Raw genomic sequence first — 24,288 nt, 5'->3', positions numbered from 1 at the left:
CTCCCGTTTCTCTTCCCTCCCTACCTGAAAAAATTACTGGCCTAATTCACCCAAGGTGCCTTTTTTTTTTAAGATTTATTTTTTATTTCTCTCCCCTTCCCCGCCCCCATTGTCTGCACTCTGTGTCCATTCACTGTGTGTTCTTCTGTGTCCACTTGCATTCTCGTCAGTGGCACCAGGAATGTGTCTCTTTGTTGCATCATCTTGCCGCATCAGCTCTCCGAATGGCAGGCTGTGCTTTTCCCATGGGGTGGCCCTCCTTGCAGCGTGCACTCCTTACATGTGGGGCTTCCCTAGACAGGGGACACCCGTGCATGGCATGACGCTCCTTGCACATATCAGTGCTGCGCATGTGCCAGCTCACCACATGGGCCAGGAAGCCCTGGGTTTGAACCCTGGACCTCCCAAATGGTAGGCAGATGCTCTATCAGTTGAGCCAAATACGCTTCCCCCACATACTCTTTTTTTTTTTTTTTTTTTTTTTTTTAAAGAATTGCCACATTCTTCAGTAGATTTTTTTTTTTTTTTAAGATTTATTTATTTATTTAATTCCCCCCCCCTCCCCTGGTTGTCTGTTCTTGGTGTCTATTTGCTGTGTCTTGTTTCTTTGTCCGCTTCTGTTGTCGTCAGCGGCACGGGAAGTGTGGGCGGCGCCATTCCTGGGCAGGCTGCTCTTTCTTTTCACGCTGGGCGGCTTTCCTCACAGGCGCACTCCTTGCGCGTGGGGCTCCCCCACGCGGGGGACACCCTTGCGTGGCACGGCACTCCTTGCGCGCATCAGCACTGCGCATGGCCAGCTCCACACGGGTCAAGGAGGTCCGGGGTTTGAACCGCGGACCTCCCATATGGTAGAGGGACGCCCTAACCACTGGGCCAAAGTCCGTTTCCCATCCCCACATACTCTTGAAATTCATTTCCGCTGCACAGTCAAGAACCTAAATGAAATCCATAACACGATGACAGTGATGATAAAACCAAAGTCTGTCCAGATAAATCCCTTCTCGTTCATCCATTCAACCATCATTTAGTTTGTTCGTAAAAATAAAATATAAAAATCATTAATTGCGCACCTACTGTGTTCCAGACATGTAGATACTTTCTCTTTAAACCCTCACAACCCACGAGGTGGGCTCCGTTCGGCCGGTGGTAGTGATGGAAGCCTGGGTTTCCGGGTGGCATAGCAAGTGGGGCCGCTCAGGCAAGTGAATGATATTGAGGGATCCTCGCTGCGTGTTGGCCAAAGCCCCTGACCACGCGCTTTCACGCAATCTGTGACAGGCGCCACGAGCTCCACTTTACAAGGGAGGAAACAGGCTCCCCGGAAAGTAAGACTTCCAACCCGGGCGACCCCCACTCAACCGCACCAAAGTTTAGGCGTTCTCCTGTTTGTTCCCAGGCATCACCTCAATGCTTTCTTAGTTCAGATTCTAAAGCACATAAAAATGAGATTTCACTGCGGGAAGGGAAGCAGGACCTGGATTTCTCCATTCACTTTATAGCCCCGCTCCACGGAACTTAGGATTTGGCGAAGCAACAAGCACCTCAGCAAAATCAGACGCACCGAAAGCTCTGGCTCCGGCTACCGCTGCCTCACCACTGCGCAGGCGCCATCCGCCACCCTCGTGGGCGAACCCACTTACAAAAAGGCAGGGGGGTGAGGCGTAGCCTCCTTCCTCCCGAAGATGGTCCCAACCAGCCTCCGGCCAATCAGAAAACTTCTTTTATCATCGCTCGGGGTTACTCGGCGTTCCAGGAACTTTCCGGCGGGGCGGGGGCGGGAAAGGAAAATGATTGATATCTCTCCTGCAGCCACTCGCCAAGCGGGATGGGTTTGAAGAGCAGACACCACTACGAATGGTCTCACCAGGAGGGGCTGTTCGCTCCGCCCACCTCCTCCCACTGGGTCTGGGAGAGCCTCCGGGGGTGGGAGCTGTGGGCGGCAGCTAATCGAGGGTGAGGGACGAGGAGGAGGCGGGGCAGAGGGCAGAGGGCAGAGGGCGGTCGGGGGGCGGGCGAGGTTGGCGAGGTGCTCGGACGCTAGGGGCAGCGGATGATTGATTTCGGTCCCGGCCGTCAGGGCCCAGGCCGAGAGGGGGCCGCGCCGCCCCGCTCGCCCCTTTCCAGGCTGCTTTCTGAGGCTTGAGCCCAGCCCCATCTGGCGCTCTCCTGTCTCCCCGCTCTCAGCCGCCTCAACTGTCCCTTTCCCCTCGGCGGCCACAGGCCCCCTGAGAGTGAGCCCTTCCCCAGCCCCTTCCCAGGCAGGCCCAGAGCCCCCAAAGCCCACCCTTCCGTCGCCAGTAGCCGCCGCTCTTCCCCGCTCTGGCCCCGTGGTGGTGGTTGGTTACCATGGTGAAGCTGGCAGCCAAATGCATCCTGGCAGGTGAGTTTGGAAACTTGCGGCGAATACGGTAGTCCCCGGAGTCCAGATGCTCATAAGTTATCGAGAGCGTTTGTTCACGTGAATTGCCTGCCCCCTTTCCGAGTTAATGCAGTTACTGATAGCGTCAGTTCCATCCGGTGTGGAAGAATTGCCTTCCAGAGCACATCCGTGGCTCCAGCTGGTTTCCCCGCTCCCAGGCGGGCTCTGAAACCCCTCTCACCAGCCTGAACCGTGAGGGGAGGGGCGGACGCCGTCAACCGTCAGACCTAGCGACCCCTAAGTGCTCCAACCAAGTCAGCCATTGGACCCCAGTGTTCAGCATCAATGACTTTGGCAGGCTTTGCCCAGGGGATTTTCCCTGACCCCCAAGCCCCCATAACAGGGATACGAGAGGGTAATGTGGAGTTGACCCAACTTTGGAAAAGTCCAGTGTGTGTTGTCCTTAAGACCCAAAGATGTGCTGGCATGTTCCTGGGGGACCTAAGCGTCGACTCCGCCAAGGGCAGGAATCTTTGTTTTGTTGGCTGGTAATTCTGCGCACCTAGAACGAAGCCTGGAACTTAGTGAGTGCTCAATAAATATCTGGAAAATGAATAAGTACATGGCACTGCCACCTGTCGCGCTGCCCTTGTATTTGCCTGCACTCTTAGGAAGACAACTGCTTTGATTGTAGACCTGGGACCACAGAACAAATACCATATTTTACTGAGTCCTTGCTGCATGCCAGGTGCTTGCATCTCACCTGAGCCTGCATGGAGACATACACACCGGGGTAGGTGCTGCTACTGTTCACATCTTACTAAGGTTGCTGAGAGGTGGAGGCTTTTGCCCAAGGTCACGTGCTAGTGAAGGTAAGAGGTATGCTTTCGATCCCCAGGTCTGCCCTATCCAAAGTTCTTAGCTTAAGCTACTAGTGAAATCTGTGACCTTGCCAGGTTGTGCCGACCAGCTCGAAGCAGTGGGAGATTATGCAGAGAAAAAGAGATTCCTTTTTTTTTTCCCATGGTCCTCTCTTCCAGACTGAAAATAGATAATATTGGTAATGACTTTTCTAATATGAAATAAAAAGGTTACATAGAAAGATGACTAACAACAAGGATTCAAGTCGTACTGGAACAGAAGAAATTAATGGTTCTCAAGAGAGGTCGTCAACTTTCCCAAGCGCCAGGGGAGGCAGTATTGTGTAACCAAAATGATTCTGGCTGTTCCTCTTATTAAGTATATCGTCTTGGTTAAAGCACGTCTGAGCCCGTTTCCTCACAGATAAGGTGGGAAAGTTTTTATTTTTTCAAGTTAGATTCTTTAAATGGGCTTCTCTGGCTGTTGCTTCTCTTACTATTATTTTAAATTCCACTCTCCATCACAGGGCGAACTTACGGAACACCCACACGCCGGCCCAGTACTAAATCCTCAACACAGACCGTCTCATGAGAGCCCTGTGGGTACAGTCCTCTTACTAGCCTCATTTTACAGGCGACTGAGGCCAAGAGGGGTTAGGACATGCGCCCGGGCTGGTCAGCAGCAACCTGAATTCCTGGGCTTCGTTCTCACTCCGAGCTGTACCGCCCTCAGGCCCAGGTCCTAGGTCCTTTGCCCTTCCTGAAGTCCACTCCCTCAGCGCTCGCCTCTCCTGATCTCAGCCCCTGCCGGAGGAGGTGCTGCCTAAACTCCTGCTGGCCCTCAGTCCACTACACCTTCCACGGTCTCACAGCATTCCCTCTTGGGAATGTCCAGGGACCAAAAGACCAGTGGGTCAGTCTCTGCCATCTTCTGTCTTCCAAGTCCAAATTCCTGTTCTCCTCACCACCCCTACCACATACCCCCACACATGCTGATTTTCTTTTTCCTTTCACTCCTTGCAGCCCACTGTTTAAACTGGGTTCATTTGTCTTTTCTCCTACATAACTTGTCACCAAGGCACCAGGTATTCAAGTGTTTGTTCACGCAACAGCTATTCACTGAGCACCTACTATGCATGAGCTCAGTGAGAATACGCGGCTGACTCAGCCCTGCACTCAACGGAAACGCTAAGAGGTTCACAATAAGTTACAACGCAGCAAACTTGAACTCATGCCCTCCATGTGGCAGATCTGGAAAAGTACCTCCCAGCACAGCTCCTTATTGTTGTGGCTTCCTCGAAGAGAGGAAATAACCATGACATTTACCTATCTTTTTTCTATTTAATAAGCACTTACGTAGTGTTTATTATATGTCAGGCACTGGACATAAGAACTCATTAAATCCTCACAACCACTCTCTGAGATAGGTGCTTTTGTTTTTCTCCATTTTATAGACATGGCAGCTGAGGCCCAGAGAGATTAAGTAACTCACCTGAGACCACACAGTTCGTAAGTGGTGGAGCTGGAGTCTGGCTCCAGAGCCTGTGCCCCTAAGCACTGTGTTATACGGCCTCGCGGTACCTGTGAGGGTCATAACTGTGCCTCCCTGTCCAGGTGCCTCCTGCTACCTGCAGTGAGCTCCATTAGCCACGCAGGTGAAGGCAGAGGAGGGAGAGATGACTCTGGGGCTGGGCAGGAAAGACACTCTTTCGAGGTGTGCCTGGCAGAGAATGGGCAAGATTTGGACGTGGGTTGGGGAGTCCTGGGAGCAGGTGGCCTCGAGGAGTTTTCAGGGATTGAGGGAATAGGAGTGTAAAGCCCAGATTTTGTATGAGGGAGAGTTGGAAGGTGGGTGACAGGTGGGCAGTGGATGGAATCACCGCTGGGTATTGTGTGGCAGCGTGATGGGATAAAAGGCCCATCTGGAGATGTGTTCTCTGGGGGAACTACATTAGGGAGAAAAAGGGGGAGGGGAGAAGGCCAGTTTGGCAAGGGTTTTCAGTCAAGGCCCAGTCAAAAAGTGCATCAGGCACTTCAGCAGAGAAAGTTTATTATGTGGAATCAGTTCAACGTGTTGGAGAACTGAAAAGGAAAGAAGAAAACAACAGGATAGCACGGAAGCGGTGGACAGAGGTTGTCAGAAGCTCAAATGGCCCCACAAAGCTGGGTCCAGGCCTCTGAGGAGCGACGCGGCCCAGCTGGAGCTCAGCCCCCAGCGCCTGATGCCGCCACGTGCCATGGACCCTTAGGGCCCACTTCCCACTGGCAAGGAGCTCAGTGCAGTGCTCAGGGCAACTCTTGACCAGACCAGTTCCAGTCCATGCCTGAGGGTCTGTGTCTTGAACCCACTTGTGGCACCAAGTACTACGTAAATCAGGGTCCAGCAAAACACAGAAACCACACTGGGATTTCAAGAGTTTAACATCAGGACTCGATTCCAGCAGCACTGGAGGACTGGGAAGACTGAAGGGTCCACTGAGGCAGCCCAGATAGTAACTGCAGGAAGGAGAGCTGGGCGCACGGAGGGAAGAGGGTGGTGTTACCAGAACTGGGATGCTCAGAGGAGGGGTCCCACAGAGCTGTGACCACTGCCCTCCCAGGACTGGAACGTCTCAGAAGGTGTGGTGAAGCTGGTCTGGGAGCACAGGGTAACAACAAAGAACTAAAACAGAGCGAACGACGCAAACAGACTCCTGCTGCCCACCCGCGTGAAGGGCCCCAGCGGGGATGACGGTAAGAGAAGTGCAAGCCAATGGGAAGGGGCAAGTCCCTCCTCCCCGCCAGCCTCCCAGTCTTCCCCTCACCCCCATTGGCAGAGCCTGGTGGGAAGCCCCCAGCCAACTAGGGCTGGGTTTGCAGAGTCCCGGCCCCAGCGTCTCCAAGCAGAGCATGGAAGGGTGGGCTTGGGGCTGAGAGAGGAACGGGGCACGAGGAGAGCAGGGCAGTGTGGGCAGGGAGAGCAGAGGGAAAGTGCTTAGGTCCATCGAAGGACATGGGGATGGAAGGAAGCTGGTGGGTGTGGGGAGGAAGGGGAAGCAGCAGTCAGAGGCGGCCAGTTTGAATTGGCACAGGGAGAATGGCTGGCGGTGCTGGGGACAGAGAAGTGAGCTGGATAAGCCAAACCCCTGAGGACTGGGGGGCAGGCCATGAGCCTAGCAGTCGACAAAATCAAGTGTGAGTGAAGGCACATCATTCCCATGGGCACAGCCACAGGTTGTTGGAAATGCCGACAAAGCTTGGGAGAGATCCTGGCTGGAGCAGTGCCAGTCCAAGCCATGAGAATAAGTGGGACATTGGAGCAGAATGGAGCAGGCTAGAGTGGGAGCCACGTGCCAAGGGCCTATCCCCAAGATGTCACCTCAGGAGGCAGGGGAGGACAAGGGACCCTCAAGGAGGTAGGGGCAGCTGGGGGCAGAGGGCTCCGGGAGAGCACGGCGTCAGGGCTGACTCACAGCCTTCTGGGACATCGGGGAGGATGAGAACTGAGAAAAGACCACTGACCTTGGCCAGGAGGGGTCACGTGACCTCCTTGCCTCGTGTCTTTGCTGTCGTCACCCTTTCTGTGTCAAGCAGGGCCACTCCCTGCCCTCCATGGAGGCTCAGCCCTGGCCCCAAGGGACGTCTATCACCCTGATCAAGCCACTCCTCTCTCCTCGATGCTCCCTTAGACGCTGCGGTTCGCAGTTGCTGCTATTTGAATTTGCACTTGTCATCTTGTTGCTCTGCAAATGTGTTTATCAGTTATTTCACCTCCCTGTGCTCCGCTCCCTCCTCATAGCCAGCACAGGAGGTTTTCCATAAGTGTCGGTGACTCTGACTGACAGTCGGAAAAAAAGACTTAGGAAATTAACCAGAACAAATCTGTGGGGAATTTCACAAGTGGGAAGAGCCAATTTCCAACTGGATTCAGAAGAAAAATTGGAGCTGGGAGGGCAGATGCACTCGTGGCACAAGGAAGGAAAATGATGAGCTGTTTGCTGCGAAATGCCCCATGCTCACAGAAGTCTAGCCTGTGGCTGCCCCCGGATGTCGGGGAAGGCTGCAGCAGGGAGGCATCCAGGGGCAGTGTTGAAAATGGGTCACAAGTGGCCACCGACATCTAGGAGAGGGATGGGGCTCAGTGGAGAGGGTACGCTGCTGGAATGAATCCTGGGCAGCTTCCCCAGCTTCCCTGAGTCTCCATCCCTTCCCTGTTAAAGGAGGGCAACGATATGCCCGGGGCAGGGCAGGGGTGGGCAGGGCAGGGGTGGGCGGGAAAGAACAAATGAGGTCACGGGAGCGGGTCGCAAGAGGGGCGCAGCAAAGGCCGGTTCTCCTCCAAGAAGCAGTGGCACATAGAAGGGCAAAGCCCGAAGGGCTCACTCACACCTGGAGGAGTAGACATAAAATGAAATGCCACGAGTAGTCAAATAATTGCTTTGCAAGAGAAAATTCTAGGTGGGAAAAGTCAAAACTGAAAACCAAGTGGAGTGGCAGACTTTGGAGAAGTCCAACAGAGAGAGTGTGGAAGCTGAAGTTAAGTAAGGATCAAGGTGAAGGGACGGCAGGGCCGAGAACATGGGCAGCGGGCACTCAGCTAAGCAGCACGAGGGCCAGACAGCAGAAAACAGGTGTTCCGCCGGGCCGGATGATGGGAGGCTCTCGGGGAGGAAAAGCTACCGCAGTGGAAATGGCGGTCCCCAAAGGGGGCTGAATGGAGCTAGCAGCAGAAAAGCCCGAGGGCAAGGGGGCCCCCGCAGCCCCCCGACAGGCATGGGAGGAACTCCAGATGGAATTGCTCCAACAGTCTTGTGAAAAGTCTGGATCTTAGACTGTCAACATTGATCTACACCTTTAGTTTTGGGGTATCAATTTATAGGGCTAGCAGCTAAGGAGGGAAAGCCGAGAAGATAAACCCAGTAGGGATGAGATGAGCAGCACACAAGATACAATGGCTATTCCAAATAGGATTGGTGGAGCGGCCCCTGGGAAGATGCCTCCACCGTGGGTCAGAGGGCCACACCGAGGTGAGGTAGAGTATGTCACCGGGAAATGGATCTGAGCTTGGTAAAGGCAGCATCTGACTTCTTGCCTCCCATAAATGCAGAACTGGTTTCCTTCCAAACCCCTACCACTCCCCCCACTCCCCCAAGTATTCCAGTGGGAGCGCTAAACTCAGACGGGTTCAGTTATCCGGTGAGTCTACAACTCTCGGTGCCTGGTCGGTCGCACCTCTTTACCTTCAAGACTTCAAAGTAGATTCCAGTTTGAAAGTGACAGGTTCTCCCCATAGGGTGTGTTTCAGCGTGACAGTGTCAGTTCTGTTTCCAGCACTCTGAAGCCCTCCTTAAGCTCTGGCTACCTTCTGGGTCAGTTCTTTGGGATGAAAGGATTAGCCCAGAAGAAATGCGACTCTGGCCATTGTAAGTTTTGAAGATTGGTCTTTATGACACATTGCCCTGCCAGCGATCTCAGAACAAGTTCCCCAGAGCATTGAGTACATTTTCGATGAAAACTCATTGAAGTGATTGGCTTCAACATGTGTGTCCTGGAGCAGGAGAGTCCTGGCAGGTGAGGACTACAATTACATTCGTCTTCTGCCTTGGCCCCACAGGAGACCCAACGGTGGGCAAGACCGCCCTGGCACAGGTCTTCCGCAGCGACGGCGCCCATTTCCAGAAGAGCTACACCCTGGTGAGCGGGGAGAGTGGTAGACCTGCCAAGGCTGAAGGAGCAGGGGCCAGGGTGCCCAAGGGAGTGACTGGCCCAGTTTCCTAGAAGAAGTCCTCGGGGGTGGCGGAGGCTGGGAGGCTGCTTGAAGGCCCAAGTGGAGGCTGTTTTTCATGAGCCACCAAGCAGGGACTGTCTGCAGAGCAGGCTGCCCATGTGCCGCTTGGCCAACTGTGCCACGCTCCCGTGGGCAGGAAGGTGGAGCAAGGTCCCTTGGTCCTTTCTGATGCCTGCAGTCCCAGCCCCTTTTCACTGGAAGTGAGCCCAGACACAAACACAGGTTGGGAATGTCCCTCCGGGAGTCGGGGTGCCCATGGCTGCCTCCTGTGGTGTGTCCCGTGGGACCCCATGGTCACGTTCTTGGTTTTCCTTGGCAGACAACAGGAGTGGATTTGGTGGTGAAGACAGTGCCAGTTCCTGACACTGGTGACAGTGTGGTAAGTGGTGCCCTTAGCCCGAGGGAAGTCAGTGCCACTGGGCTGGGCACCAGGGTCTCTGTGCCCACCGTCATCCTCCCGTGAGAGACGCCATTCGGGAGTTGGCCTAGCCGTGGCAGAGTGCTTGAAGGAGCTGTGTTGGGGAGGAGATCAGGAACGCTAGGACATGGGCTTGCCCCTCAGGAACTCGCTAGCTAGTACCTAAGAGCTTAGCCCGGGTCCCTCTATGGGAATCCACAAACTCTTGAAATTGAACATGGGGTTTGTGTGGACTTTCCTGGAGAGAGTGTTTATAGCTTTCACCAGGTCCTTGAAGAGGATCATAGTAAAAAATAAGTAAAAACACCTGAGAACCCGTGATGCAGCAAGAAGGGCTAAGGCGCGTGCCCATGTGGCCAAAGCGCAGGGCAGATTGTGGTACGTTCAGACGATGTGCGCCAGAGGCCAGCAAGAGGGGATCCAGGACGGGGGCAGCTTATGGGTGAACCTAGGGGAGACTTCATAAAGCTGTGGCCTGGGAAGGGGCTCCCACGGGCAGGAAAGGTCATCCTGTGTCCTCTGTCCTTGTCACCGTGGCCCTCCCAGAACGACGATAGCCTGTCCTATTTTAGACACCTTCCCCAGGCCTCCTCAGTGACCTCCTTTAAAAGGAATCGTTCTAAGATTTGAAAATCAATTTGGTTAACAAAGTGCAAAATGACCTTTTGGAAGAAACGAGAGCACTTGTCGCCTGTTTAGCATTCTGTTCTGCCAGCTGGGAAGTCAGCTTGTGCCTGGTATTTTTGCACTCAGGGTTGGGAGAGGTGCAACGCCTCCCAGAAAGCGCTAGTTTGTGTGGGAAACTGTCGCCCTGCCTCTGAGCCACCCGAATTGGTTCCTTTTCCCATTCTCTTCCTGATACCTTGGGAAAAAGATCGCATCTTCTGAAAACACACGCACGTGTGTGCCTAGGTGTCTCTGCATCTCACCACTAAGACGAGCCCACGGTGAGCTGAGCATAAGACTGATGACTCACAGCCAATGGTTTTCCCACGTGTAGATTTTCTCATTCTAGGAACTCTTCATTTTTGACTCTGCTGGCAAGGAGCTGTTTACTGAAATGCTGGATAAATTGGCAAGTACCATGTGGTCTTTTTCCTAACCACCACCTCCACCTCCACCTTCAACCAAAAAGTCTGCCCCTTATAATGCGCTCACAGAGATTCCACTGCAGTATGGCAGTCAAGAGCAACTACTGTGACAGAAGGCTTTAAGGGGCATTTCTCCTAGGCTTGGGACTCTGATCGCTTGGCAAGTAGGAACGGCTGTAGCCCATGGTATCCCCTGTGCCCCAGCTGTGGAGTGACAGGTGCCAAATGCTATGTGGCTCAGGCCTTGCTGCCCTCCCACCCTGGGCTGCCCTTCTCTTGAGCTCCCCTTCCATATGGGGCTCTTTCAGCACACCTCCTCACTCCTGGGGCAGCACTGAATATTTCCTTCCCTGTAGGGGGTGCCCTAGAGGCCCTGGAATGAGCTTCCCTTCTTGGCCCACCCCTTGGGCTGGAGCATTCCCCTGGGGCTGGCTCTGGGCTTGCCCTGTGCTGCTGCCCCAGGCTCCTTGGGCCCTTGTCCACCTGCTCGCCCACCCTCCCAGTCATCCTCTCGGGATCCAGCTTGCTGTACCTTCCAGCGTGCGGTGTGCTAATCTGGGCCAGTGAGCTAATTAGAAGGTGTGAGTTCTCCAGAGCCCTCCCCAGCCTTTCCAAGAACAGCTCCGCTGTAATAGAAACTGTTTTCTGCCCCCCTTTTTTTTGTTGTCTAATGAAGAGAAAAGGCTTTGGTGATGGTAATTCAGCAGGGGCTGGCCTTTACATGCCGATTCAGGTTGTTTACACAGTGCCCACTGTGCACGGCTGTGCCCTGCCCACAACAGGGGGCAGATGCATTTGGGCAAGGAAGGGCACACGCAGCCTCCAGCCAGCCTCATCCCAGGCTCCCACCCCAGCTGGGTCTCCTCCAGGAGAGCTTCTTGCGTTAAAACCACAGTGCCGTATCTGCTCCACGCACATAGAAGGTCAGTGTGGTTCTAGCGGGAGTTGGAGAGGTGGTCCATGGAGCGAGGTGATGTGGCTGTCATCATTTCAGCCACTGTCACCTTGGGGGACGAGGAGGGAGCCTTCACCACCAACCCTGGGCTGGCCTGGCAAGGACGACTAGAGGAAAGAGGATTCTCCCCACTTCCTGGGAGGTTCCTGATGCCCCTGCAATAAGGCAGGCCCTAACTGGGCAGGAAGGCGGTGCCCAGAGACCAAGGCATGGCAGAGGATCACATGCCACCAGGGTGCGTGTCCAGAGCTGGAGCAGGACCATCCGCCGTCCCAGCAGGACTCTGAGCGCCTCCAAGAATTTAGCCCTGGCTCTCAGTGGCAGAGGGAGCCCTGTCCAGGTGTCAGTCTGGTTTGGACCATGGCTGATGGATGCAGACAGTGCAGGAGTGGCATAGGGACTCTGTGCATTTTGAAAACTCAGCCCTTATTATTAATAAGAAGATGCAAGCAAAGAAGCTTCCAGGGGGTGGCATGTGGAAGAAAGAATACTCTTTCAGCCTGCAGAACAAAAGCAGGCCCTCGGTGAAGAAGGGTGGAAGGATGAGCTGATGAGGCCAATGGCAGAGGAAGGCATTTCTGGGTAGAGAAAAGCCTAGAGCCTACTCCCGCCTCTGTTTTTGTCTCCTTTTTTCCAAAAGCTTGACCAGGGCAAGCTAGTTACCCCCTCTGAATACAGTTTCTTCAGCTTTCAGGAGGGACATTTAGATGGCACCTGCAAAACTGTGAGGTTTCAGAGTTGTGCATGGAAAGCACCCAGCGGGGAGGCTGGCCCGGCTGTGAGTTCTCACCCTCAGGCTCTCACAGCCCCCTGAGTTTTTCATTTCCCTCCACTCACATGTCCCTTCCCTGGAAGGCCAGGTATTCTCTCTGCCTAGAAGTCACTGTCACTGCTCCTAACATATGCTCAACCTGTCCTTCTCGTGCAGTGGGAGAGTCCCAACGTCTTGTGCCTTGTCTATGATGTGACCAATGAGCAGTCCTTCGACAACTGCAGCAAGTGGCTGGAAAAGGCACGTGCACGGGCCCCAGGCCTCTCCCTGCCAGGTAGGAGCTGCAACCCCTCTGCCCTGCAAGGGTGAGGGGTCTTTGGGAGATAGCTATGGGTGCCAGAAAGCGTCCCCTGGGTTCCTAGCCACCAGATCAAGCTTAGAGAGTTACCACACCTCTCTGCATCTGTGCAGCAGGAATTATGACACCCACGTTGAAGGGTTATGGGGAGACTCAGGGTAATAAGGGGTCGCTGTACAAATGAGGTGTTACTGGGAAGCTGGCCCTAGAGAAGACTTCCCTGTTTTCTCATGTATATACATGGAAGTCCTATTATCACTGCTGAATGCTTTGTATCAGTTTATTTTCCATCACTAGGAGAGAGCAACAAAGACTCCTCTTACAGACCAGGGAGAGCCATCTCCAGACAGGCCAGAAAAATTAGCTGCAGCTGATGCAGCTGGGAACAGAACAAAATTGCCTCTCAGCCCTGACTCTCGGCCCAGGCCTTCGATTAGCATCAATGACCGAGTTTCAAGTTTGCCCCATGTGCTAGGAATTATCACAAACACACAAATTTGGCCCACACCTTCTTGGGGATTGCAACCTCAGGGAGTTGACACACAGGAGGTCTAGAAAAAAGGCTGAACCAAAACTGTGTTCAAAGCAAAGCCCTCCCATCGTCTTGGAGGCCCATGGGCCTGCTCAGGAGTCCCTCTGGGTCCCATGTTGTGCTCACCATCCTCCGAGGGTGCTTTACACCCCTCAAAAAAGAGTGTGCTTGCTCCTTTCTCTCCAGCTGTGCTCCCAGATGGCCACAGTTAAATGCCGAGCTTTTGGTTGTTTCTTTTGAGTAGGTGTTTTAGTGGGGAATAAAACAGACCTGGCCGGCAGACGAGTGGTGGAGTCAGCGCAGGCCCAGACGTGGGCGCTGAGCCAAGGCCTGGAATGTTTCGAAACATCAGTGGTAAGTATCTCCACCTGCTCCACAGCCAAGTCTGGAGTGGGCCTCTGCTGGAAGTGGTTTTTCACATGACCTCACATGCATCGAGTTCTTCCTCCACCATATGCAGAGTTTTATTTGGAACTGATGTTTACGTCCTCAGCCCAAGATATTTCCTCAATATAACAAGATTCACCCGTGCATTACAATAAAACAGAGCATTCAGCCAGCCCCGGGAAGAGCTGTGTATAGGCATACCTTGCTTTGTTGCGCTTCTCTTTATTGAGCTTCACAGATACTGCCTTTTTACAAATTGAAGGTTTGTGGCAACTCTGCATCGAGCAATTCTATCGGTGCAATTTTTCCAGCGGCAGGTGCTCACTTTGTATCTCTGTATCACATTTCAATTAAGGTATGTACATTTTTAAATAGATAATAATAGTATAGTGTAAACATAACTTTTATATGTATTGGACTGGGAAACCGAAACATTAGTGTGGCCCGCTTTATTGTGATACTTGCTTTGTTGCGGTAGTGTGGAACCAAGCCTCCAGGATCTCCGAGGTATGCCCTTAGTAAGAAATACAAAGGCATTGGAGTCAATGGTAGTGACCCTTGCATGTGATGTGATCACGGTGTCCTCTGAACGTTGTGTCATTAGTCCCTCGTGTCAATCCTGTCAACCAGGAGTTGCCACGATTCCCATTTCATTTAAGGAGGTAGCGTGAGTTGCCCGAGGTCATGTGTCTTGTAAAGAGTCAAGCCAGGACTAGGATCTGTGGCTTCATATCCCTTGTCCCTGTCTGGCTGCTGCCCCAGGGGTCTCCAGGCTACAGTATGACCTCCAGCAGAGCGGGCAGGAGATGCCATTAGGTGGGAAAATCAGAGTGATCTGTTTTAAGTATATCATGGGTTTTGCTGGTTTGGCACTGTTGGAGCCCCCCCACCCCTTCCCGGGTTTGAAGTGCCTCCTCCCTGCAGCCAGGGTGCAGGCATGTGACCCAGTCTTCACCAATCAGAAGCATTTGGGTGCAAGTTCATCATGAAAGCGTTTAAAGACCAAGCCCTGCAGGGGCAGCCAGAAAACACCCCTCTCGGTCTCAGGGCCGGTGAGGTGCCCTCCCCGGGTGGCCGGGCAGCCTGGGAGGCCGTTCCACTGGGGCAGCTGTGGTAGCTCGGCCCTTGCTCCTCACTCTGCGACCTCCAGTCTTGATTCTTTGGCCTCCAGGAGTTAGTGGCCTAGTTAAGTATCCTGGAGGTCTTTTTCTGCTCAAACTCTTCATCGGCTGCAGTGGCTTCTGTTTCTGCATCTCTGAAACTTGACTGATGCTTGTATGAATATGACTTTAAATCCCTAAACATGATGGACCTCCTTAAGGAGAGTGTGGTGGTGAAAGCCAGGGGCGCTGACCGCCAGCAGTGAATGGCAGAGCTAGCTGCGTGGCCTTGGGCACAACGTTGAACCTCCTGGTGCCTCGGGCTCCTCCTCTGGAAATTGAGGATCATGAAACCCATCCCTGATTGAGTAATAAATAGGAGAATTAAATAAGATGGTAAAAACAAAAATAGCAGGAAATCTGGTGCAGAGTAAGGACTCAATAACTGTTAGCTTTTTGGAAGTTTAAATATCCCCATAATAATCTTGCTTCTGCTATTATTAGTAAACTCCTGCATTCATAGATTGCACAAAGATCAATGTCACCCTTACGTCTGATCCGGTGATGGCAAATGCTAAGGTAGTGAAGTCCAGGTCGGTGGGCTTTCCCAGTTAGGGCCTCCTCACTCTCCCACAGCGTGCCTCCGAGCTGAGCAGCCCGCTGTCCTCCCCACACCAAGCAAGGGCTCCGTGTCCCCCTTCCTCCAATCACATTTGTGGCATTGCCCCCTCACCCCATGATCTCAGATTCCCCAGAACTCTTTTTTTTTTTTAAAGATTTTATTTGTTTATTTTTCTCCCCTTCCCTCCCCCCCCCCCAGTTGTCTACTCTCTGTGTCCATTCACTGTGTGTTCTTCTGTGACTGCTTCTATCCTTATCAACGGCACCCAGAATCTGTGTTCTTTTTTTGCATCATCTTGTGTGTCAGCTCTCCTTGTGGGCGGCGCCATTCCTGGGCAGGCTGCACTTCCTTTCGCGCTGGGTGGCTCTCCTTACCGGGCGCACTCCTTGCGCGTGGGGCTCCCCTACGTGGGGGAACCCCTGTGTGGCACGGCACTCCTTGCACGCATCAGCACTGCGCATGGGCCAGCTCTGCACGGGTCAAGGAGGCGCGGGGTTTGAACCGCAAACCTCCCATGTGGTAGGCGGGCGCTCTCTCCATTGGGCCAAGTCTGCTTCCCTCCAGAACTCTTGATAGAACTCAAAAATTAACACCCAGCCCAACACAGCAGTCACCAGGGCCGCTGGGCTGAGCGTCTCGGCGCTCTGCCGGTGTTGCTCCTCTGTTGAAACAGGTGGGGATAAATTGTGCTTGAGGAGGCTGTGGTTAAGCACTTGTTATTAACTGCAAGTTAACTAGTCCCCTGAGTTGATGCTAACAAAGGCGCCACTGGCAGCTCGGTTAAGAAAGCTGTAATTAAAAAGGAAATATAACCAAATGCTGCTTGAGGTGCAGCCAAGTCTCACACCAAGCCCGACTCCACCTCTCTTCTCACTAAGTGCAGCAGGCGTCATCTTGCTGACCTCGACGAGGTACCTACCTGGTTCTTTAACTTTCTAACACCCCTCAATATTTGAAATTTAAACAAATTAAATTTTTTTTAAAAAACAACATTTTCATCACTAGAAGAAGTTGGACAATACTAAATACAAACCAGTTCAAGAAAAAGCCACAAGGGGACAGCTCACATTTGGGCACCTGCTGCATGCTGGGGTCTGCATACATGACAGGGCAGCTGTCCCTGTCCATTTCACAAATGACAGGCTCAGAGAGGTTATGTAGCTTTCCCTGGTTGCGTAGCTAATGAGAAAGAACTGGGACAGGAACTTGGGCCTGTCCAGTTTCAAAACCTGGGCCTTCTAGAAGGGGTGCTCTGTGGGTGGCACCAGGGGGCAGCTCTGGCCTCCCACAGAGCCTACTTCGGGGGCCTCAGGAACAGAATTCCAGCCCAGACAGTGCTTGTCTGAGCCTGCTCAGAAGACTCCACTCTGAGCAAACCCACTCTGTAGGTTTCCAAGCTCTATAAGTGAGATTATAATTAGTCACTTAACAGAAGGATTCCTTACCGCACTTGAGAAAGAGTTCACTGTGCACTTACTATTTCAGGAGCACGCCTCAGTATACATTGAGACTTGCCTGCAATTGAATTCCTTGCTTTTTTATCTTGTGTTCTCCCAAAATCTTGCTTTCAAGAGCTTTAGGATTATCTGGAAATTCTTGTGCATATGCTATTTAGGCCTCATTCTCTTTCCAGTCAACACTTAACTGTGTTTTCAACTGATGGAATGTTTTACTGTCTGGCAATGGCAGTGCTTTAGGACATGATGCTCTGAGCACCCAGAGGTGCTTGCACAAAGAACTGAGTCATGTCTCTTATGTCCTGCTGGAGAGTGACAGCTTTTGGGCCCTGGGCCCTCCGCCCCACACACCACCTGCCCACTCGCCCGCAGCCCACTCTTCTAGCATTGTCACAGCTGTTTCTGCTCTTGACTGGAGGGTATCCTTCGCCTTGGGGTTTCCTTTGCTTTCTGGGAAGTCCAGGTAATTTTTTCCACAGAAACAGGTTTCCTTTTCACATTCTATCCTCCTGGTGACACGGTGGAAAGGCGTCTCATGTTGGGGAGTCTAGCCTCTAGGCCAGGCTTGGCCACTGCCCAGCTGGCCTCTTACCCTGGCCCCAGATTATTCACCTGTAAAACAAAGGCACTTGATGACCTCTGGAGCATTCCTCAGTTTGGAAATTCTTCAGTTTCTTTGGGGGATATTTCACTCCCTTGCCAAGGCTGCACTGCACCAGCTGCCAAGAATGACTTCAAAAAGGGTTCTTTTGCCTTCATAGTTTGAGCTGCTCTCTTCAAAGCAGTGAATTTTTTCTTCTGCCAACTTATTTCTTAAAAAATTAAAATGCACGGATGCATATACAGAGAGAAGAAAACAATAGCCATTTTCTTGCTGTACTGTCCATACTTGCCCTGTAGGGCCTTTTCTTTCCCACACCTTAGATAAAATCTAGGGCCGGGTCAATACTTTTTAAAAAAATTTCTCGGATAATTAAAAGTCCTTTGGGCACCTTGAGTCACGAAAATATCCATTATTTTAGTTAGCCAGAGGCCTAGTCCTGGGTGATTGTCAAAATTCCAAACTTAATTTGAAGCCGGTGCTTCTTGCCTCTCAAGCCTGCTGGCCGTTTGCGTGTCTCTGCACCTGCTCACCAGGCCCCAGCTGTGGCTTGGGGGGAGCGAGGCCCTGTCCTTCCCATCAGCTCTGGCGCCTGGAGCTTCTCTGAGGCAGGTACCACCCCTCGGGCTCGCAGCCCCAGAGACGGCAGCCTGTTCTTGTGGGGACCTGTCGCCCTTCTGGAGGCCGTTCCCACAGATCCCTGTAAAAGAGCTCCAGGCTGGCTCCTGCTTAGCCTGTCCCGGCTCCAGGAAAGCGCTGCTCCCGGCTTGACCCTCAGAACAGCAGCCCCAGGCTCACCTGATTCTTCCCCGGTGGGGGTACTGCCCCAGCTCTACGTGCTTTCTGGGGCAGCCCCCGCCTTCATGCCTCTGAGGTGGGATGCACCCCTTTTTGTCTGGCCTGCCCTCTGGAATGGGGGTCCTGGCTGCATGCTCTCTTGCTTTAGCTTTTGGAGCCTCAGTCAAAACTCAGAGAAAGAGTCTCATTTTTAACATCCATTACACTGTCGCGAGAATGGGTAAAAGTACAGGCTCTACACTCACGTCCAGGTTCATTCCTGCTCCCCCACTTGACAAGGAGTGCCTTAATTGTTCTGTGTCTCCGTTTCCTTCTTGTACAATCAGCATCGTAGTAGCTGCCCCGACGGTGCGAAGACGAAACGAGGCACGTTCAGTGAGTGCCGGCTGACTTGTTCACTTCTCTCCGCAGAAAGAGATGGAAAACTTTGAGGCCCCTTTCCACTGTCTGGCCAGGCGGTTCTGCCACCTGTACCAGGAGAAGGTAGAAGTTTTCCACTCCTTGGCATGAGGATGTTGGGTGGACCGTTCCGCCAACGGTGCAGTGCTGCCGTGGAGCTGGCAGGAGGCTCGGGCTCCGTGGAAGAGAAGATGGAATTGCCTCTGCACCTCCAATACACCATGCGGCTTTAAATAAAATGAGGATAAAAAGTAGAAGCAGCAGCTCCTGTTCTTGGCTGGGGCAAGCCTGGCTCCATTTTACACTTTGGCTGCGACAGCACTGCTGGTTCCAGAGTGGCCCCCGGAGCCAAGCCCAGGACATTGGTGGCCTCCCTTCTCTGGTGGGCTGGGACTGGGGCTGCCGATTGTCACTCGTCCCAGAGGGCTAAGCCGAGAGAAGCCGCCCCACTGGGACAGGATGACAACCAGCAGCCCCAGCCCTGGCTGGCTGGGTGGGCCGGGCTGCCTAAAGGGTGAGCACTGACGGGGTCTCCCACAGAGAAAGCAAACGCCACAGCGGACTTCAGATGGGCCCGGGCCAGCCCTCGCTTACAATTTGCTGAAGTTGAAATCCTCAGCGTGGGCCTCGCCGCGTGGCCGAGACAGAGGCTGATGTCCCTGCCCGTTCCTTATTGCTAGCAGGCAAGCTCGTTTTTGCTACCTGTTCCTGGCTGTCCAGATGCCAGAGCTCCCTGGCGGTGGCCACTGTCACTGACAAAACAGTGCCCCCTGCCGTCCTCCCCGGCGCCTGTCTCTTAACGGAGGGCCCAGCCTCTCCCGGCTGCCGGGAACCCTGCACACACAGGAGCCAAGAGCACGGCCGCTTCTCTTTAATGACCCTCTGCTCTCGGTGGGCTGGGAGGCAGCATGATTCTTGGCACCACGCTCGACTGTTTTCCAGCCTGTCCCCTGCTGCCAGATTAATCTTCCTAAAACACCACTGTCATCATCCACTTGCCTGATTAAAGTCCCACAGAGGCGCCTCATCGCCTTTTACCCCAGGGCATCAAGAACTCCTCTACTGCCACCCCCACCCAGGGGTCTCGGCTTCTTTCAGGAACCCTCTCAGGGTAGCCGGACCTGGGCTTTCTCGATGACAACGATGCTAACGGCCGTGGCTTCTGGCTACTCTCTCTGACCCACCACGTCTGTGCGTCTGCTGAGCACATTGTGTGTGTTGGGTCAGTAAATCCCCACAAGGTAGAATCTGTTGCCATCCTGCTTTGACAAACGAGGAGACAGAGGCAGAGAATTACGTAACAGCCGACTTCCCACACAGGGTGGCCAAGCCAGGGTTATGGGCGCCTGAGCCCGGCTCAGCCACTGTGATCAGCCTCGCCAGCTGGGCCGGAGCAAATGGAGTCTTGTCACCTGCAAGGGGAGAGCATGAGAAGTAAGCGTAGGACGGGTGGGCCGGGGGTCCAGACACGCGGCATCAGCCAGCACCAGGCCCCCCACCCCCTGCGCCCATTACTGCCCTGCGTGAACCTGCAGCTGCCTTCCCACTGAGTCACTCAAATGGGTACAGGAGGTCTGCCATGTGCCAGGCGCTCTTCTAGGCACTGGGGTCGTGGCCATAAACAAGGCCAAGCCGCTGGCCTCCCGACATCCGTTCCAGAAGAATGATAATAAACAGCCAAGGGGACGTGGGGGGGGCATCTCCGGTTGCCCCAGAATTGGTAACTAGGGCTCACAGCTGTGGGCAAAGAGATACTAAGTAACCCACTTCCTAAAGAGATCACAGAAAGTTTGGGCCAGACACTTTCGCAGTGGTTGTTTACAAAAGAAAATTGGAGAGAGGAAGGAATGGGGGTGATAGGACACAGTGTGGTAAGTAGGCATCCCCCCCTTCCTGCTCCTCCCCCCGGAGCCAAGCAGAAGAGGTCCTAGAGAACCCTCCTTAGACGGAAGGTGCTGGCAAGAAGAGGGGCTGGCACCTCACCCCCTGGCTGGATGCTTGCTGAGCTGCAGGAACCTGGCGCCAGCTGTGGCATAGGGTGGGCGTTCTCCGGGGGCTCTCTCCGGGTTCTCAGTGGGGAGAGGTGTGGGAAGAACCCTGCAGCACCAGCAGGGGGTGCTGCGACAGTGGCGCGTTCTGGGGAGGGTTCCCCATTTGGGTGTGAGTGGCTGGGGGGTTCTCTGGTCCACCACGGTGTTGTTTTTCCATGAGGGCAGCCCTGTCGGTTTCCATGGCTGGGAAAGGTGCTTTGGTTAGACTAGCTTCTGCAAGGAGATTCAGGAACAGGACACTTTTTGATGCTTAAATGTATTTTTAATGGGATATTGAAAACCAAAACTGCTGGCCCAAACTGGGGTGACAGTAAGCACAGATTCAGTTGAGCCTGGGATGGGAACTAAGAGCTGTACCAATCCACGTCTGTTGGGGGATTTTGCCCATCCTGGAGATGGGGGGCAGGCCTTCAGGGACCTTACAGGAAAGTACCTATGCTAGCATGGGGAGGGGCATTCCAGACACAGGCACCTGCACGTGCAAAGGCACGGAGGCATGAAGCTGGGGCTCCTCTTAGGGAGCTGTGCATGCGGTGTAGGGTTTAAGGGAAGGGGAGCCCAGCAGGTGGGAGGTTGGAGAGTAGATGAAGCCAGAGCACAGAGCTTTTGTACCCTGGCCAAGGGAATCGGACATTCTCCAGAAGGTAGTGGGAGCCATTAATGGCTTTTAACAGAAGTGACTCACCTGGAGCTCTACTTTCAAAGGGTCAACCTGGGAGAACTGGAGATGGGGTGGGAGAGGAAGCAACTGGAGGTGGAACTGGGTAAGGGACTATTGGAATACACAGGCCCAGACCTGACACAGCCTGGACCATCTCAAGCCTCATAAAAATTTTGGGAAACATTGTATTTTCAGCCCAACTTAAAGTTGTCTTTCTGCTGCCTATTCCTCCGCACACCAATGGGTTGTTTTTTTAAAATATGTTATCCTTTATTTACTTTAGAGAGAAAAAATGGAAAGAGAGTGACTTCTTTGGGTTGCAAATTGTTAGCGATGGAGCCAGGATTAAGACCGCAGGCTTGCCAACTCTCTGTGGATTTTATGATATTTATGTATACGATGCCCGGTCACTCTTCTGCTCTGCCAGTAAACAGAGCTGATAAATATGAACAGGATGGCAGTGGAGAGCTCATTTCCATCCTAAAAAGGCAAGAAGGCTGAGATGGCTCATTAGGAGAAAATATTGAATGGGCAGTTTAAGAATTTCACCTACGGTGTGGGGGGAGAAGTGCGTTTTCACCAAAGTCGTTATGTAACTGTCCTCGGGGCTAAACATAAGGGGGAAAGCAGGAGAGCAAGAAGAGCCACACTTCCTGGAGGACAGGAACTACTGCATCTCCTCCTTGCAGGTCTCTAGCAACAGCTGGGGTGTTGGAGAAAGAGACTGGCTTAGGTCAGAGAAGCAGAAGCAGAATTGCAGCTGTGCTTTCTTAGACAAGAAATGTGCCCTCTCTGATCAAATGGAATAGCAGTGGCACTGCACCAATGTATGCGTGTGTGGCAGATAGAGGGGTGGGCAGTAAATAAGTCAAGATAGGTGAAACTTCCTTTTGTCTAGCCTGGTGTGTGGTAAATGCCAAAAACAGAGTGGGTGATCTCCAAATTTTCTTTTTCCCAATTTTTGTGCTTTTTTCCTGAACATAAAAGTAATATAACTATTGCAAAAAAAAAAAAAAAGTCAAACTACAAAAACGTATAGAGAAGAAAATAGAAGTTACTCAAATCTCCCCACCCAGAGGTAACCTCCATTCTCGTGTGTGTGTGTCCACCCTCTTCCCCCTGCATGCAAAACTACGACATATTTGAAAAGCAAAGAAAATGTGAAAATGCCACATGCACTCTCTGGCACTTTTCTCATTTCACTTAGTATCTATTTGGACATCATTCCATGGCAAAAAATACAGATTTACATCATTGTTTTATTCTTTTTAAATCATGAAAAATGTAAAACATGCACAGTGAACACACATTGGAAGAGCACAACGAACACACATTGACCCATCAGCCAGATTCAGCACATTGAAGGTTTTGCCACACTTGCTTTGTCTTATTTCTCCCTTCCATATTGTTATTGTTATAACAGTTTAAATCAAATACTAGCCCCCATGTCATGTGTTAAACTAATCACAAGGTCATTATCACAGTAAATAGAATTAGCAGTAATTCCTTAGGCGTATCTAATACCCAGTTCACATTTCCCTGGTGAGCTCCAAAAGGTCCTTCTTGGTGTGTTACATGGGTTGTTGTAATGATCCCCAATTGATGGACTCCAGGTTGTTTCTAAGCTGTCAATCTTTCAAAAAGCACAGAGGACAACCATCTTTTTGCACCTATTTATGTACAATTATTTCTATAGGACAAATTCCTAGAAGGGGATTTTCCAGGTCAAAGTCTATGTACTTTTTTTTAAGGCTTTTAATAGCATTTGACAAATTGCCCTCCAGAGAAATTGTTCCAATTCACACTCCCACCAACAGGGACTGTGAGGACTGGTGCCTGGACAGCCTTGGGTTGTTAATGAGAAGTTAGAAAGAAAGCAAATGGGGAGAAGAAGGAGGGGCCTGGAGTGAGAGGACGCAGAGGGGCCCTGCCATGCCCCCCAGGCTGCCAGCCTCCCAGAGCCCCAGAGGAGCCTGGAGCGCCAGGGGCCCCGGCCCACCAGGGGCAGCCACCAGATTAAGTCTTAAAGCAGCAATTCGGCTGAGACGAGGACAAAGCTGGAGAAAGACTTCGATCCATTCTAATTAGGAGCTGCCTTTCCAGAGAAATCAGGAACAGGCTGTCAGGGCTGAAGGCAAAAAAGAAAAAAAGACGCTGCAGCCCAGCTGTGCTGGAAGCTTATGTTTGCCTAAAATCCCAAGAAAGAGCTCCATCTATTGCACTCACCATCCAGGGAGACTGGGTCTGAGGGTTTGGGAATTTGACTCAGATCCAGGATCTCCACCACCGAAGGCCAGGACCTTCCTAAGGGCAGGGGGAGATGGGCAGGGAAGGAGACCAGCACGTGGTAGCCACCTCACCACCACTGATGCATTTTGCTTGAGAAGAAGAAATGAAATGAAGGAGAGTGGATGTGGTTCAAGGGGTTGAGTGCCTGCTTTCCCACATGGCAGGTCCTGGGTACCTCCCAAAAACAAAAAACAAAGGAAAAAAACAACTTGGGAACCGGTGTGGCTCAGTGGTTGAGTGCCTACTTCCCACGTATGAGGTCCCACGGCTCAATCCCAGCCCCTGTACCTAAAAAAAAAAGAAAGAAAACACATTTAAACACTTTAGACCTGGTCCTACCTACCAAGGAGCTGGTGCTGGAAGGTGCTTCTGTAGGTAGGCACTATCATACTTGCCTTGTCTATCCAGGGTCGCATCAGCACCCAAAGAACTAGCCCAAGGAAGTGATCCAGCCATCGACTGACAGTACCATTTCAACAGCAAGCATTGAATATCCCAACACAAGGGCGACGATGAGTTCATGCTGCTGAGTCCAGAAACAACTCTGATGCTGTGTCATTTGTAAGAAGTTAGTTAAATTAAGAGCACACAGGATCCAGGTCAGGGTGAATGCTAGCTGGTATAAAAGGAAGTTTTCAAGCAAAGACCAAGAGACACTTGCACAAACAAGTATCGTATTATAAAATATATATATAGGCAACTCACATATCTCACCTAAATTTTATTTTGTCCGGCAAGCCTTTGAAAGAGGTGTTTTCCCTCCTATTTCCAGAAGTGGAAACTGATCCTTCAACAGGCGGCATGACTGTGAGAGTTAGGACTTGAACGTACCATAGGTGCTCTTTGGCTCTGTGACCTCAAGCCACCTTCT

At 52.4% G+C, this 24,288-nt stretch overlaps 1 protein-coding gene across 2 annotated transcripts; it reads left to right on the top strand.

Moving 5' to 3' along the window:
* Positions 1-1,901: 1,901 nt before the first annotated feature.
* On the top strand, positions 1,902-18,673 carry IFT27 (intraflagellar transport 27). Of its 2 annotated transcripts, none has more exons than XR_011650315.1 (7): positions 1,902-2,380; positions 8,813-8,892; positions 9,306-9,365; positions 10,420-10,479; positions 12,379-12,496; positions 13,297-14,588; positions 14,641-18,673. XR_011650315.1 is itself a non-coding variant. In XM_058308752.1 (7 exons), the coding sequence occupies exons 1-7, from the start codon at positions 2,347-2,349 to the stop codon at positions 18,525-18,527; spliced, it is 561 nt and encodes a 186-aa protein (XP_058164735.1). In that variant the 5' UTR covers positions 1,902-2,346; the 3' UTR covers positions 18,528-18,673. The 2 variants fall into 2 exon arrangements, 1 of the variants encoding a protein (XP_058164735.1); XM_058308752.1 differs by having other exon boundaries at positions 13,297-13,406; positions 18,429-18,673.
* Positions 18,674-24,288: the final 5,615 nt, after the last annotated feature.

Source organism: Dasypus novemcinctus, chromosome 12 (assembly GCF_030445035.2).
Source record: "Dasypus novemcinctus isolate mDasNov1 chromosome 12, mDasNov1.1.hap2, whole genome shotgun sequence".
NCBI classification, from domain to species: Eukaryota; Metazoa; Chordata; class Mammalia; order Cingulata; family Dasypodidae; genus Dasypus; species Dasypus novemcinctus.
The sequence above is the reverse complement of the archived record's forward strand: the minus strand, read 5'-3'. Positions and strand labels throughout refer to the sequence as shown.

What these genes read in the sequence shown, in the direction of transcription:
- IFT27 (XM_058308752.1), top strand. Translation starts at nt 2,347, where the DNA reads ATGGTGAAGCTGGCAGCCAAATGCATCCTGGCAG. An exon ending in CTGACACTGGTGACAGTGTG is followed by an intron (nt 9,366 to 10,419) that starts GTAAGTGGTGCC and finishes TTCTCATTCTAG; the next exon opens with GAACTCTTCATTTTTGACTC. An exon ending in CCCAGGCCTCTCCCTGCCAG is followed by an intron (nt 12,497 to 13,296) that starts GTAGGAGCTGCA and finishes TCTTTTGAGTAG; the next exon opens with GTGTTTTAGTGGGGAATAAA.